This window comes from Zophobas morio, unplaced genomic scaffold, assembly GCF_036711695.1.
Source record: "Zophobas morio isolate AGI-343-1 ecotype UQ-CSIRO unplaced genomic scaffold, CSIRO_AGI_Zmor_V1 ptg000040l, whole genome shotgun sequence".
In the NCBI taxonomy this organism is placed as follows: Eukaryota; Metazoa; Arthropoda; class Insecta; order Coleoptera; family Tenebrionidae; genus Zophobas; species Zophobas morio.
In genome coordinates, this window is record NW_026972145.1 from 2,573,459 (window position 1) to 2,587,130 (window position 13,672).

A 13,672-nucleotide genomic window follows, 5' to 3' on the forward strand; every position below is an offset into this window, starting at 1 on the left:
TTCAACATTTGGATTTTATGAGTTTTCCAATTTCAATTCTGCAAATTTTCAATTTTCAATTTTTTGAATAATCCAATTTTAATTTTTCGATTTTCCGAATTTTCGAATTCTTGATTTTAGATTTTTTGAATTTTTTTAATTTTGAATTTTCGAACTTTAATTTCTCGATTTGATTTTATCGGTTTTTTGAATATTCGACTTTTCAATTTCCGATTTTTGAAATTTCTAATTTCAATTCTACGATTTTCAGAATTTTTGATTTTTTTTATTCTTCTGGATTTTCGATGTTCGGTTTTTTGAATTTCCCAATTCTAATTCTAGTTTTCCGAGTTTTCGATTTTTCAGTTCTGGATTTTTAAAATTTTCTATATTTTGAATTTCGTAATTTTGATTTTTCTGTTTGATTTTAACGGTTTTTGGAATTTTCTTTTTTTTGGTTTTAATTTTTCTATTTTTCCATCTTGGATTTTTCAATTTGCAATTTTCATTTTTTAAATTTTCTTCTCATTTTCGATTTTTCAAAATTCGACATTTGGAATTTGCGATTTTCAATTTTTCGGTGAATTTGGTAAACATTTAGACAACATTAGACAATTTTAATTTTAATTTTCGATTTTTTGAATTTTTTATTTTGTTGACTTTCGATGTTTCGAATATTTGATTAATCGATTTTTGGAATTTTTGAAATGTCTAACTTTCGATTTCAAAAAAGAAAAATTCAAAAATTGAAAAATTTAAGTCACAAACCGCAAGAAATTTACGTAATTTTTCAAAGATTCAGGATTTTGTTGAGTCGAGGGAAGTGCTGTCGAAATATTCATACAAAAAAGAACATAATCAAAAAAACTGTAACTTTATTAAAAAATAATCGGGTGTTCAAACTTCACCTCATCACAAACAAAAACACAAAAAATCACGTTTCCCTTATCAATGCATGTCACAAAAGGGACGGTCCCGTTTTTCGTACTCGGTGAGCGGCAAATTGCACACCATGGGAAACCCCGCCCTACCTTTCCCCCCAATCTTGAAATACTCCTCGCCAAAAAACTTGGGGAAAAACATAACCCCCGCCTCATAATTCCTGACAAAAACATTACTATTTCCGTCCAAATACTTGCTCCCCCAAGCCCCCCTCGACATATTGGCACTACTGAGCAAAAACCACGCCAACTTAGTCAAACACGGCGAAATCCGACAGTAGAATTTGTCGTGCGGCATGACCCGACTCCGCCCGAGTTCGTCCGCCTTCCAGTGACTAAAAAAAACCCTGAAGTTGCACAAGCGAAACCCGAAACGTCATCATACTCACTGCAGGTAGTTTCGTAGCCAGTCCTGCTTGTTGCTCATTTCTATATCGTAGTTGAGACAAAACCCCCCGTTTTTGGAAAGGTAGCTGTCGCGCACGTTCCGCCGAGAGGGGTAGACGATCTTCAAGGGGGCGCTGGAGAGGTAGACCTGTTTGGAGCGGTCGTGGGCGGCTATGTTTCGCAGGAAAGTACCGCGCAGCCACTCGGCCGGGGATTTACCGTAGAAACCCACACTCGACATTTGGGCTATGATTGGCCACGAGGTGGCGTCACCGTCGGGGAGAGTACAGTGTTGGGCGAGTAAATCCCCGACATGGTGGAGGTGGCAACGGGTGGACGGGGGGGTGTATTGACCCGGAATTGACGTAACGAGGAAGACTTTGACGTCGCTGAAGTCGGCTCGTGTGACGTAGGAGATCCATGGTTGGACTATATCTAGTTTGTAGGATTGTAGATAATCTAGGAGAGCGGATTTGAAGTTGGTTGCGGACTCTCCAGAGGTGTCTGGGGCGGTTTCCGGGAGCGACGGACACAGAGGGCTCACCCATAACCTAAAAAACAACAAAGTTTGAAAAAATGGAAGTGTCACCACACTACATACTGTTGATTAGCATATTCCCACTCTTTTTGGTACAGATTTGCGGTGGACACCACCACTCGAAGCGAACTATCCTCATACACGTAGATTCCCATTTTTCTGAAAAGAGCCAACTCTGAGTCAGTTTTTTTTCGAACCGGGAAACTTACGTGTGGTGGCAGCCCTTGATCTCCACGTACTCGTGACTGACGTTGGGGAAAGTTTCTAGGTATTTTTCGCTCTCTTCGCTTAGTTGGTTACCATATAGAAGGGTCAGCGGTTTTGTTCTAAAATTTTCGACTAGCAAGTTCCCGAGGGACAAAAATTCAAACTTACGCTAGATTTTGGGATTCGTATTGCTGCATTAACCACCCGACTCCGATGATGAAGTTTATTTGTAAGGACGACTTGAGTTTGCCCAGACTCGGACAAAGTAGGTCTCGAAAGTTGATGGCGTTGGGCTGCTGCGACGTTTCGGACGATTCCGGGATGATGTTGCAGAGAATGTTGTAAGGAGCGGCCTTTTCTAATTTTTCCAGAGTCGTGGATTCCATTTTGGAGTAAACTAATACAAACTCGTGTATTTAACAATAAACTGACAAAATAGTGTGTAGATTAGATAAAATGGAGATAATGATTTATTTTTTGATAAAATGGTGCTTCCCCAGTGTGTTTTTGAACACGTAGGTAACACCATAGATTAATATAGATGCGACATACAGGCTGATTTTGCAAAGCCACCCTAATTAACATTGGAGTCCTCAGGAACCGCCAATAAAAAAACTTGTTTCAGTACAACTCGTCGCCTGAGAACTTGTTTGATCTAGAGACCAGAGCGCGCTCAGGCCAATGTCAACTCTAAGCGTTCGGAAGCGATTTGGTTCGTTTGGACTATAATTTCTGCGGGGAATATTTTTTGGTACATATTTAGATGATTTTACATATTTTGTTTAACTAAGAATTAATTCTTCATTTGTGTTTTATACTAGCAAAAAATCGAAAAGTTAAAAACTGAATAATTTATAAATCGAGAAACTGACAATCAAAATATCGAAAAATCCAAATCTCGATAAATCGAGAAATCAAAAAACTTAAAAATTCGAAAAATTGAAAAATTGAGAGATTGAAAGATCAATAGAACGAGAAATCAAAAAGTGATGAAGTCGAAAAATCGAAAAATAGAGAAATCGACAAACAAAAAGTTAAGAGTTGAAAAATTGGAAAAGCGGAAAAATCAAAAAACTAAAAAATGGAAAATTCGAAAACTGACGAATCGAAAACTTGAACAATCAAATCTCGATAAATCGGGAATGAAAAAATTAACAAATCGAAACATCTAAAACCAGGAAGTCGAAAAATCGAAAGATTAAGAAATATTGAAAAATTAAAATATCAAAAGATTGAACAATCTAAAATTTAAAAATCCAAAAATGGAATAATCGAAAAAGTAAAAAGGTAGACATTTTCCGATTTTTTAATTTTTTATTTTCGACTTTTCAAATTTTCTAATTTCAATTATTTGATTTTCCAAATTTTCGATTTTTCGAATTCTCGATTTCTGATTTTTCGATTTTCTGGTTTCGATTTTTTGAATTTCCAGGTTCAAATTTTGCCTTCTCGATTTTCTACTTTTTGATTTTCCATTTTTTGATCCTTCAGGAAATTGAAAACTGAATTTTCTACATTTTGAATTCTCGAATTTTGATTTTTAGATTTGTCAGCTTTCGATTTTTCGATTTGATTCTGTCGGTTTTTGGAATTTTCGGTTTTTTGATTTCCGATTTTTGAATTTTCGACATTTTGAACTTTCAAATTTCAATACTTCGATTTTCCAAATTTTCGGTTTTTTGAATCCCCGATTTTTGATTTTTCAATTTCCAATTTATTGATTTTTCGAATTTTAGATTTTTCATTTTTCGATTCAGTTTTCGATTTTTTTGAATTTTCAATATTTTGAATTTTTGAATTTTTATTTTTCAATTTGTCAGCTTTCGAATTTTCGATTGTCAGTTTTTCGATTTTTCGAAATTCAATATTTCGAATTTTCCATTGTTTGAATTGTCGACATTTTCAATTCTTCGATTTTTCGATTTCCGATTTTTTAATTTTCGATTTTTTGAATATTCTAACTCAATTCTTCGATTTTCCAAATTTTTGATTTTTCGATTTCCGATTTTTTGAATTTTCCAATCCCAATTCTAGATTTTCAAGTTTCCCTTTTGCGATTTTCCATTTTTTGATTCTTCAATTTGCGATTTTTTGAATTTTTTTATTTTAAATCTTCGATTTTTGATTTTTCAATTTCCGATTTTTCGATTTTCTATTTTCGATTTTTTTAATCTTCGAATTTCAATTCTAGATTTCCAATTTCAATTTTTCGATTTTCCGAATTTTCGAATTCTTGATTTTAGATCTTTCGATTTTCCCTTTTGCGATTTTCTGTTTTTTCATTTTTCAATTTTGGATTTTTTGAATTTTTTTATTTTGAATTTTCGAATTTTGATCGTTCGATTTGTCAGCTTCCGACTCAAAAATTCGAAAAATTGAAAAATTGAGAGTTGAAAGATCAAAAGAACGAGAAATCGAAAAATAGAGAAATCGACATACAAAAAGTCAAGAGGTGAAAAATTGGAAAAGCGGAAAAATCAAAAAACGAAAAAGTGGAAAATTCGAAAAACTGACCAATCGAAAACCTGAACAATCAAATCTCGATAAATCGGGAATGAACAATTAACAAATCGAAACATTGAAATAGAACATCTAAAACCAGGAAGTCGAAAAATCGAAAGATTAAGAAATATTGAAAAATTAAAATATCAAAAGATTGAAAAATCTAAAATTTAAAAATCCAAAAATGGAAAAATCGAAAAAGTAAAAAGTAGACATTTTCCGATTTTTTTATTTTTTATTTTTGATTTTTCGTTATTTTGAATTATCGAATTTTGATTTTTAGATTTGTCAGCTTTCGATTTTTAGATTTGGTTTTATCGGTTTTCCGAATTTTAGATTTTTGAATTTTCGACTTTTCAAATTTTCTAATTTCAATTCTTCGATTTTCCAAATTTTCGATTTTTCGAATTCTCGATTTCTGATTTTTCGATTTTCTAGTTTCGATTTTTCGATTTTCCACTTTTTGATTTTCCATTTTTTGATTCTTCAATTTTCAATTTTATGAATTTTCTAAATTTTTAATTCTCGAATTTTGATTTTTAGATTTGTCAGCATTCGATTTTTCGGTTTGATTTTGTCGGTTTTTGGAATTTTCGATTTTTTGATTTCCGATTTTTGAATTTTCAAACTTTTGAATTTTCCAATTCCAATTTTCCAAATTTTCGATTTTTTTAATCCCCGATTTTAGATTTTTCAATATCCAATTTATTGATTTTCAGATTTTTCGATTTTCGATAATTTTTCATTTTTCGATTCAATTTTCGATTTTTTAAATTTTCAATATTTTGAATTTTTGAATTTTGATTTTTCAATTTGTCAGCTTTCGAATTTTCGATTGTCAGTTTTTCGATTTTTCGATTTTTTGAATTTTCGAAATTTAGAATTCTCAATTTGCAATTTTTCGAATTTTTAAATTTTCCAACTTCAATTCTTCGGTTTTTCGATTTCCGATTTTTGAATTTTCGATTTTCGATTTTTGAATTTTCGATTTTTTGAATATTCTAGTCTCAATTCTTCGATTTTCCGAATTTTTGATTTTTCGATTTCCGATTTTCTACTTTCGATTTTTTGAATTTTCCAATCCCAATTCTAGATCTTCAGGTTTCCATTTTGTGATTTTCCATTTTTTGATTCTTCAATTTTCGATTTTTTGAATTTTTTTATTTTGAATCTTCGATTTTTGATTTTTCAATTTCCGATTTTTCGACTTTTTATTTTCGATTTTTTTAATCTTCGAATTCCAATTCTAGATTTCCGATTTTCCATTTTTCGATTCTTCAATTTTCGATTTTTCGATTTGCGATTTTTTGATTTTTCGATTTGTTAGCTTTCGATTTTTCGAAATTGAATATTTCGAATTTTGCATTTTTTGAATTTTTGACATTTTGAATTCTCGATTTTCAATATTCCGATTTTTTGCATTTTCCAATTTCAATTCTTCAAATTTACGATTTTCGATTTTTTGAATAATCCAATTTCAATTTTTCGATTTTCCGAATTTTCGAATTCTTGAGTTTGGATTTTTCGTTTTTCCCTTTTGCGATTTTCCGGTTTTTCATCCTTCAATTTTCGATTTTTTGAATTCTTTTATTTTGAATCTTCGATTTTTGATTTTTCAATTTCCGATTCTTCGATTTTTTTATTTTCGATTTTTTTAATCTTCTAATTCCAATTCTAGATTTCCGTTTTTCCATTTTTCGATTCTTCAATTTTCGATTTTTCGATTTGCGATTTTTTGAATTTTCGAATTTTGATTTTTCGATTTGTTAGCTTTCGATTTTTCGAAATTCAATAATTCGAATTTTGAATTTTTTGAATTTTTGACATTTTGAATTCTCGATTTTCAATATTTCGATTTTTTTAATTTTCCAATTTCAATTCTTCAAATTTTCGATTTTCGATTTTTTGAATAATCCAATTTCAATTTTTCGATCTTCCGAATTTTCGAATTCTTGAGTTTAGATTTTTCGATTTTCCTTTTAGCGATTTTCCGTTTTTTCATTCTTTAATTTTAGATTTTTTGAATTTTTTTTGTTTTGAATTTTCTGGATTTTAGTTTTTTTTATTCTTCTGGATTTTCTTTTCGGTTTTTTGAATTTCGTAATTCTAATGCATACTAGTTTTCCGAGTTTTCGATTTTTCAGTTTTTGATTTTTTAAATTTTCTATACATATTTTGAATTTCGTAATTTTGAATTTTCGGTTTGATTTTAACGGTTTTTGGAATTTTCGTTTTTTCAATTTGTCGGATTTTCGATTTTAGTAATTTTCGTATTTTTGGTTTTAATTGTTCTATTTTTCCATGTTGGATTTTTCAATTTCTAATTTTCATTTTTTAAATTTTTAATTCCAAATTTTGATTTCCGATTTTTTTAAATTTCGAATTCTCGGTTTTCGATTTTTCAAAATTCGACATTTGGAATTTGTTATTTTCAATTTTTCGGTGAATTTTGGTAAACATTTAGACAACAATTTGACAATTTTAATTTTAATTTCCGATTTTTTCAATTTCTTATTTTGTTGGCTTTCAAAGGTTCAGGATTTTGTTGAGTCGAGGGAAGTTCTGTCGAAATAACCTTCGTCAGTCGGACCGGCCAGAAACCACTCTGAAATATTCACACACAAAAACAACACAATCAAAAATACTCTATCTTTATTAAAAAATAATCAGGTGTTCAAACTTCACCTCATCACGAACAAAAATACAAAAAAACACGTTTCCCTTATCAATACATGTCACAAAAGGGACGGTCCCGTTTTTCGTACTCGGTGAGCGGCAAATCGCACACCATGGGAAACCCCGGCCCACCTTTCCCCCCAATCTTGAAATACTCCTCGTCAAAAAACTTGGGGAAAAACATAACCCCAGCCTCATAATTCCTGACAAAAACATTCCTATTTTCGTCCAAATACTTGCTCCCCCAAGCCCCCCTCGACATATTGGCACTACTGAGCAAAAACCACGCCAACTTAGTCAAACACGGCGAAATCCGACAGTAGAATTTGTCGTGCGGCATGACCCGACTCCGCCCGAGTTCATCCGCCTTCCAGTGACTAAAAAAAACCCTGAAGTTGCACAAGCGAAACCTGAAACGTCATCATACTCACTGCAGGTAGTTTCGTAGCCAGTCTTGCTTGTTGCTCATTTCTATATCGTAGTTGAGACAAAACCCCCCGTTTTTGGAAAGGTAGCTGTCGCGCACGTTCCGCAGAGAGGGGTAGACGATCTTCAAGGGGGCGCTGGAGAGGTAGACCTGTTTGGAGCGGTCGTGGGCGGCTATGTTTCGCAGGAAAGTACCGCGCAACCACTCGGCCGGGGATTTACCGTAGAAACCCACACTCGACATTTGAGCTATGATTGGCCACGAGGTGGCGTCACCGTCGGGGAGAGTACAGTGTTGGGCGAGTAAATCCCCGACGTAGTGGAGGTGGCAACGGGTGGACGGGGGGGTGTATTGACCCGGAATTGACGTAACGAGGAAGACTTTGACGTCACTGAAGTCGGCTCGTGTGACGTAGGAGATCCATGGTTGGACTATATCTAGTTTGTAGGATTGTAGATACTCTAGGAGAGCGGATTTGAAGTTGGTCGCGGAGTCTCCAGAGGTGTCTGGGGCGGTTTCCGGGAGCGATCGACACAGAGGGCTCACCCATAACCTAAAAAACAACAAAGTTTGAAAAAATGGAAGTGTCACCACACTACATACTGTTGATTAGCATATTCCCACTCTTTTTGGTACAGATTTGCGGTGGACACCACCACTCGAAGCGAACTATCCTCATACACGTAGATTCCAATTTTTCTGGAAAGAGCCAACTCTGAGTCAGTTTTTTTTCGAACCGGGAAAACTTACGCGTGGTGGCAGCCCTTGATCTCCACGTACTCGTGACTGACGTTGGGGAAAGTTTCTAGGTATTTTTCACTCTCTTCGCTTAGTTGGTCACCATATAGAAGGGTCAGCGGAGTTGTTCTAAAATTTTCGACTAGCAAGTTCCCGAGGGACAAAAAATCCAAACTTACGCTAGATTTTGGGATTCGTATTGCTGCATTAACCACTCGACTCCGATGATGAAGTTTATTTGTAAGGACGACTTGAGTTTGCCCAGACTCGGACAAAGTAGGTCTCGGAAGTTGATGGCGTTGGGCTGCTGCGACGTTTCGGACGATTCCGGGATGATGTTGCAGAGAATGTTGTAAGGAGCGGCCTTTTCCAGTTTTTCCAGAGTCGTGGATTCCATTTTGGAGGAAACTGATACAAACTCGTGTATTTAACAATAAACTGACATAAAATAGTGTGTAGATTAGATAAAATGGAGATAATGATTTATTTTTTGATAAAATGGTGCTTCCCCAGTGTGTTTTTGAACACGTAGGTAACACCATAGATTAATAGAGATGCGACATACAGGCTGATTTTGCAAAACTACCCTTATTAACATTGGAGTCCTCAACCGCCAATAAAAAAACTTGTTTCAGTACAACTCGTCGCCTGAGAACTTGTTTGATCTACAGACCAGAGCGCGCTCAGGCCAATGTCGACTCTAAGCGTTCAGAAGCGATTTGGTTCGTTTGGACTATAATTTCTGCGGGGAATATTTTTTGTTACATATTTAGATGATTTTATATATTTTGTTTAACTAAGAATTAATTCTTTATTTGTGTTTTATACTAGCAAAACGTCTTAAACTCCGATTTTTTAATTTTTTATTTTCGATTTTTCGAATTTTCGTTATTTTGAATCATCGAATTTTGATTTTTAGATTTGTCAGCTTTCGATTTTTCGATTTGATTTTGTCGGTTTTTGAAATTTTCGATTTTTTGATTTCCGATTTTTGAATTTTCGACCTTTTGAATTTTCAAATTTCAATTCTTCGATTTTCCAAATTTTCGGTTTTTTGAATCCCCGATTTTTGATTTTGCAATTTCCAATTTATTGATTTTCCGATTTTTCGATTTTCGATTTTTCATTTTTCGATTCAATTTTAGATTTTTTGAATTTTCAATATTTTGAATTTTTGAATTTTGATTTTTCAATTTGTCAGCTTTCGAATTTTCGATTGTCAGTTTTTCGATTTTTCGAAATTCAATATTTCGAATTTTCCATTGTTTGAATTGTCGACATTTTCAATTCTCCGATTTTTCGATTTCCGATTTTTTGAATATTCTAATCTCAATTCTTCGATTTTCCAAATTTTTGATTTTTCGATTTCCGATTTTCTATTTTCGATTTTTTGAATTTTCCAATCCCAATTCTAGATTTTCAAGTTTCCCTTTAGCGATTTTCCATTTTTCGATTCTTCAATTTTCGATTTTTTGAATTTGTTTATTTTGAATCTTCGATTTTTGATTTTTCGTTTTCCGATTTTTCGATTTTCTATTTTCGATTTTTTTAATCTTCGAATTCCAATTCTAGATTTCCAATTTCAATTTTTCGATTTTCCGAATTTTCGAATTCTTGATTTTAGATTTTTCGATTTTCCCTTTTGCGATTTTTCGTTTTTTCATTTTTCAATTTTAGATTTTTTGAATTTTTTTTAATTTTGAATTTTCGAATTTTGATTGTTCGATTTGTCAGCTTCCGATTTCAGGATATATCGATTAATCAAAAAACTTAAAAATCCGAAAAATTGAAAAATTAAGAGACTGCAAGATCAAAACAACGAGAAATCGAAAAGTCATGAAGTCGAAAAATCGAAAAATAGAGAAATCGACAAACAAAAAGTTAAGAGTTGAAAAATTGGAAAAGCGGAAAAAACAAAAAACGAAAAAGTCGAAAATTCCAAAAACTGACAAATCGAAAACCTGAACAATCATATCTCGATAAATCGGGAATGAAAAATTAACAAACCGAAAAATTGAAAAACAGAACATCTAAAACCAGGAAGTCGAAAAATCGAAAGATTAAGAAATATTGAAAAATTAAAATATCGAAAGATTGAAAAATCTAAAATTTAAAAATGGAAAAAGTAAAAAGGTAGACATTTTCCGATTTTTTAATTTTTTATTTTTGATTTTTCGAATTTTCGTTAGTTTGAATTATCGAATTTTGACTTGTAGATTTGTCAGCTTTCGATTTTTCGATTTGGTTTTATCGGTTTTTCGAATTTTTGATTTTTGAATTTTCGACTTTTCAAATTTTCAAATTTCAATTCTTCGATTTTTCAAATTTTCAATTTTTCGAATTCTCGATTTCTGATTTTTCGATTTTCTGGTTTCGATTTTTTGAATTTCCAAGTTCAAATTCTGCCTTTTCGATTTTTCGATTTTCCACTTTTTGATTTTCCATTTTTTGATTCTTCAGTAAATTGAAAACTGAATTTTCTAAATTTTGGATTCTCGAATTTTGATTTTTTGATTTGTCAGCTTTCGATTTTTCGATTTGATTTTGTCGGTTTTCGGAATTTTCGATTTTTTGATTTCCGATTTTTAAATTTTCGACATTTTGAATTTTCAAATTTCAATTCTTCGATTTTCCAAATTTTCAGTTTGTTGAATCCCCGATTTTTGATTTTTCAATTTCCAATTTATTGATTTTCCGATTTTTCGATTTTCGATTTTTCATTTTTCGATTAAATTTTCGATTTTTTGAATTTTCAGTACTTTGAATTTTTGAATGTTGATTTTTAAATTTGTCAGCTTTCGAATTTTCGATTGTCAGTTTTTCGATTTTTCGAAATTCAATATTTCGAATTTTCCATTGTTTGAATTGTCGACATTTTCAATTCTCCGATTTTTGAAAATTCTAATCTCAATTCTTCAATTTTCCAAATTTTTGATTTTTCGATTTCCGATTTTCTATTTTCGATTTTTTGAATTTTTCAATGCCAATTCTAGATTTTCAAGTTTCTCTTTTGCGATTTTCCATTTTTTGATTCTTCAACCCACCCACCCTCTATTTTCTTGGAGGACATGTGATTTGCCAAAATCAGTCTTATCTTAGCAAACACCTAGCTAAGATATGACTGATTTTGGCATATGGCATAGCCTCTAAGAAAAGAGAGGGTGGGTGGGTGGGGCTAATACCCTGGTAAGATAAGACTGAATTTGGTAAATGAAATATCCTCTAAAAAAAGGAGAGGGCGGGTGGGCGGGGCTAATACCTGTTTAAATAAGACCAATTTTGGCAGATGGCATTCCCTGCAAGAAAAGTGAGGGTGAGTGGGCGGGACAAGTACCTTCTAAGTTAAGACTGATTTTAGCAAATGATGTATACTCTAAGAAATTTAATTAAATTATTATAACAAAAGACACTAGAAGCTTCAAAGCACTTTCAAATTTTTTCCAAACAAGAATACCTAGAACCTCAAGATTTTTTTTAAATTAAAAAAAAAACAGGATCCCAAAATTAACTCAAAAAAAGGTCAGGTCAGAATTTTCCAAAAATAGAACACCAATGTCCCCCAAAATTGTTTTAAATAACTTACAAAAAATCTCTATTTATCTTATCAATAACTAGCCCCGCCCACCCACTCTCTATTTTCCTGGGGGGAATGTGATTTGCCAAAATCAGTTTTATCTTATCAAATACTAGCCCCGCCCACCCACCCTCTATTTTCTTGGAGGACATGTGATTTGCCAAAATCAGTCTTATCTTGGTAAATACCTAGCTAAGATATGACTCATTTTGGCATATGACATACCCTCTAAGAAAAGAGAGGGTGGGTGGGTGGGGCCAGTACCCTGGTAAGAAGATAATACTGAATTTGGCAAATGAAATATCCTCTAAAAAAAGGGGAGGGCGGGTGGGCGGGGCTAATACCTGTTTAAATAAGACCAATTTTGGCAGATGGCATTCTCTGCAAGAAAAGTGAGGGTGGGTGGGCGGGGCAAGTACCTTCTAAGATAAGACTGATTTTGGCAAATGATATATCCTCTAAAAAATTTAAATTGTTATAAGAAAACAAACTAGATGCTCCAAAGCAGTTTCAAATTCTTTCCAAACAGGGATACCAAAATTGTTTTAAATTTTCAAAAAAAAAAAACGGTGTCCCAAAAACAGGTTACAAAGAATTTTCCAAAAATAAAACACCAAAGTCCCCCAAAATTGTTTGAAATACTCGTAGTTTACAAAAAAAAATCTCCATGGGCTCCCAAAATAATACACCATGGATACACAAGAGACTCCCGAATTAAAAAAAAAAAACACTGCGGCACTCAAGACTTTTTCAGATTCGTAAAAAGTGAAACAGTAAAAGCTCAAAAGGTTTTTTCAAGTTCATCCAGCAAGAAAACACCAGATTCCTTTAAATTTTTGGACGAATCCTTTGAGTCTCCAAACCCCATAAGGTGGAAACTGTTCTCAATCGTCTCCTTTTTCGGAAAAAGAAAGTTTCGCGTGCACGAGTGTCGAAAATATGTCTTCAACGCGTGCTGCGTAAATAACTTTTTCTACGACAAAGTCGAGTGTTGGAAAGGAAAATACGTGAAAGGAAATGAATTTCGGGAATCCAAAGACGAGAATACGGAGTGTACTTTTTTTACTTTTGTATATAATACTTGTTGTAAATTAGTTTTATCTTATCAAATACTTGCCCCGCCCACCCACCCTCTATTTTCTTGGAAGGAATGTGATTTGCCAAAATCAGTTTTATCTTAGCAAATACCTAGCTAAGATATGACTGATTTTGGCATATGATATACTCTCTAAGAAAAGAAAGGGTGGGTGGGTGGGGCTAGTACTCTGGTAAGATAATACTGAATTTGGCAAATGAAATATCCTATAAGAAAAGAGAGGGCGGGTGGGCGGGGCTAATATCTGTTTAAAGACCGATTTTGACAGATGATATTCCCTGCAAGAAAAGTGAGGGTGGGTGGGCGGGGCTAGTACCTGCTAAGATAAGACTGATTTTGGCAAATGATGTATCCTCTAAGAAATTTAATTAAATTATTATAAGAAAAGACACTAGAAGATCCAAAGCACTTTAAAATTCTTCCCAAATAGGAATAACTAGAACCTCAAGATTGTTTTAAATTTTTCAAAAAAAAAAAACTGCCATTTTTAAAACCGAACCAATCCTCAGGTGACAATAATAGAAAAAACGGAGAAAAATCTCTAAACTAAGTTAACGGCTACAATCATACACGAACCTACAACTAAAAAATGAGAGAAAAATCAGAC

General features: G+C 33.0%; 1 protein-coding gene across 3 annotated transcripts; it reads right to left on the bottom strand.

Annotated features, from left to right (window-relative positions):
• Positions 1 to 837: 837 nt before the first annotated feature.
• On the bottom strand, positions 838 to 8,848 carry LOC135140614 (probable tyrosyl-DNA phosphodiesterase). 3 transcript variants are annotated; one of them, XM_064071241.1, is made up of 5 exons: positions 8,575 to 8,848; positions 2,055 to 2,171; positions 1,909 to 2,004; positions 1,310 to 1,858; positions 838 to 1,255 (listed from the first exon to the last, which is right to left on the bottom strand). In XM_064071241.1, exons 1-5 carry the CDS (start codon positions 8,790 to 8,792, stop codon positions 928 to 930), a joined length of 1,308 nt encoding a protein of 435 aa, XP_063927311.1. In that variant the 5' UTR covers positions 8,793 to 8,848; the 3' UTR covers positions 838 to 927. The 3 variants fall into 3 exon arrangements, with proteins under 3 accessions (XP_063927311.1, XP_063927310.1, XP_063927309.1); XM_064071240.1 differs by lacking the exon at positions 8,575 to 8,848 and adding an exon at positions 2,221 to 2,497; XM_064071239.1 differs by lacking the exons at positions 838 to 1,255; positions 1,310 to 1,858; positions 1,909 to 2,004; positions 2,055 to 2,171 and adding exons at positions 7,190 to 7,607; positions 7,662 to 8,210; positions 8,261 to 8,356; positions 8,408 to 8,524 and having other exon boundaries at positions 8,575 to 8,845.
• Between the last annotated feature and the right edge of the window lie 4,824 nt (positions 8,849 to 13,672).

Bases quoted from the DNA above. Each gene is read 5' to 3' on its own strand.
- LOC135140614 (XM_064071241.1), bottom strand. From the start codon at position 8,792: ATGGAATCCACGACTCTGGAAAAACTGGAAAAGGCCGCTCCTTACAAC. The intron at 2,172-8,574 runs GTAAGTTTGGAT...CGAAAATTTTAG, and splicing joins TACGAATCCCAAAATCTAGC to AACAAAACCGCTGACCCTTC. The intron at 1,256-1,309 runs GTGAGTATGATG...GGTTTTTTTTAG, and splicing joins TGGCTACGAAACTACCTGCA to TCACTGGAAGGCGGACGAAC.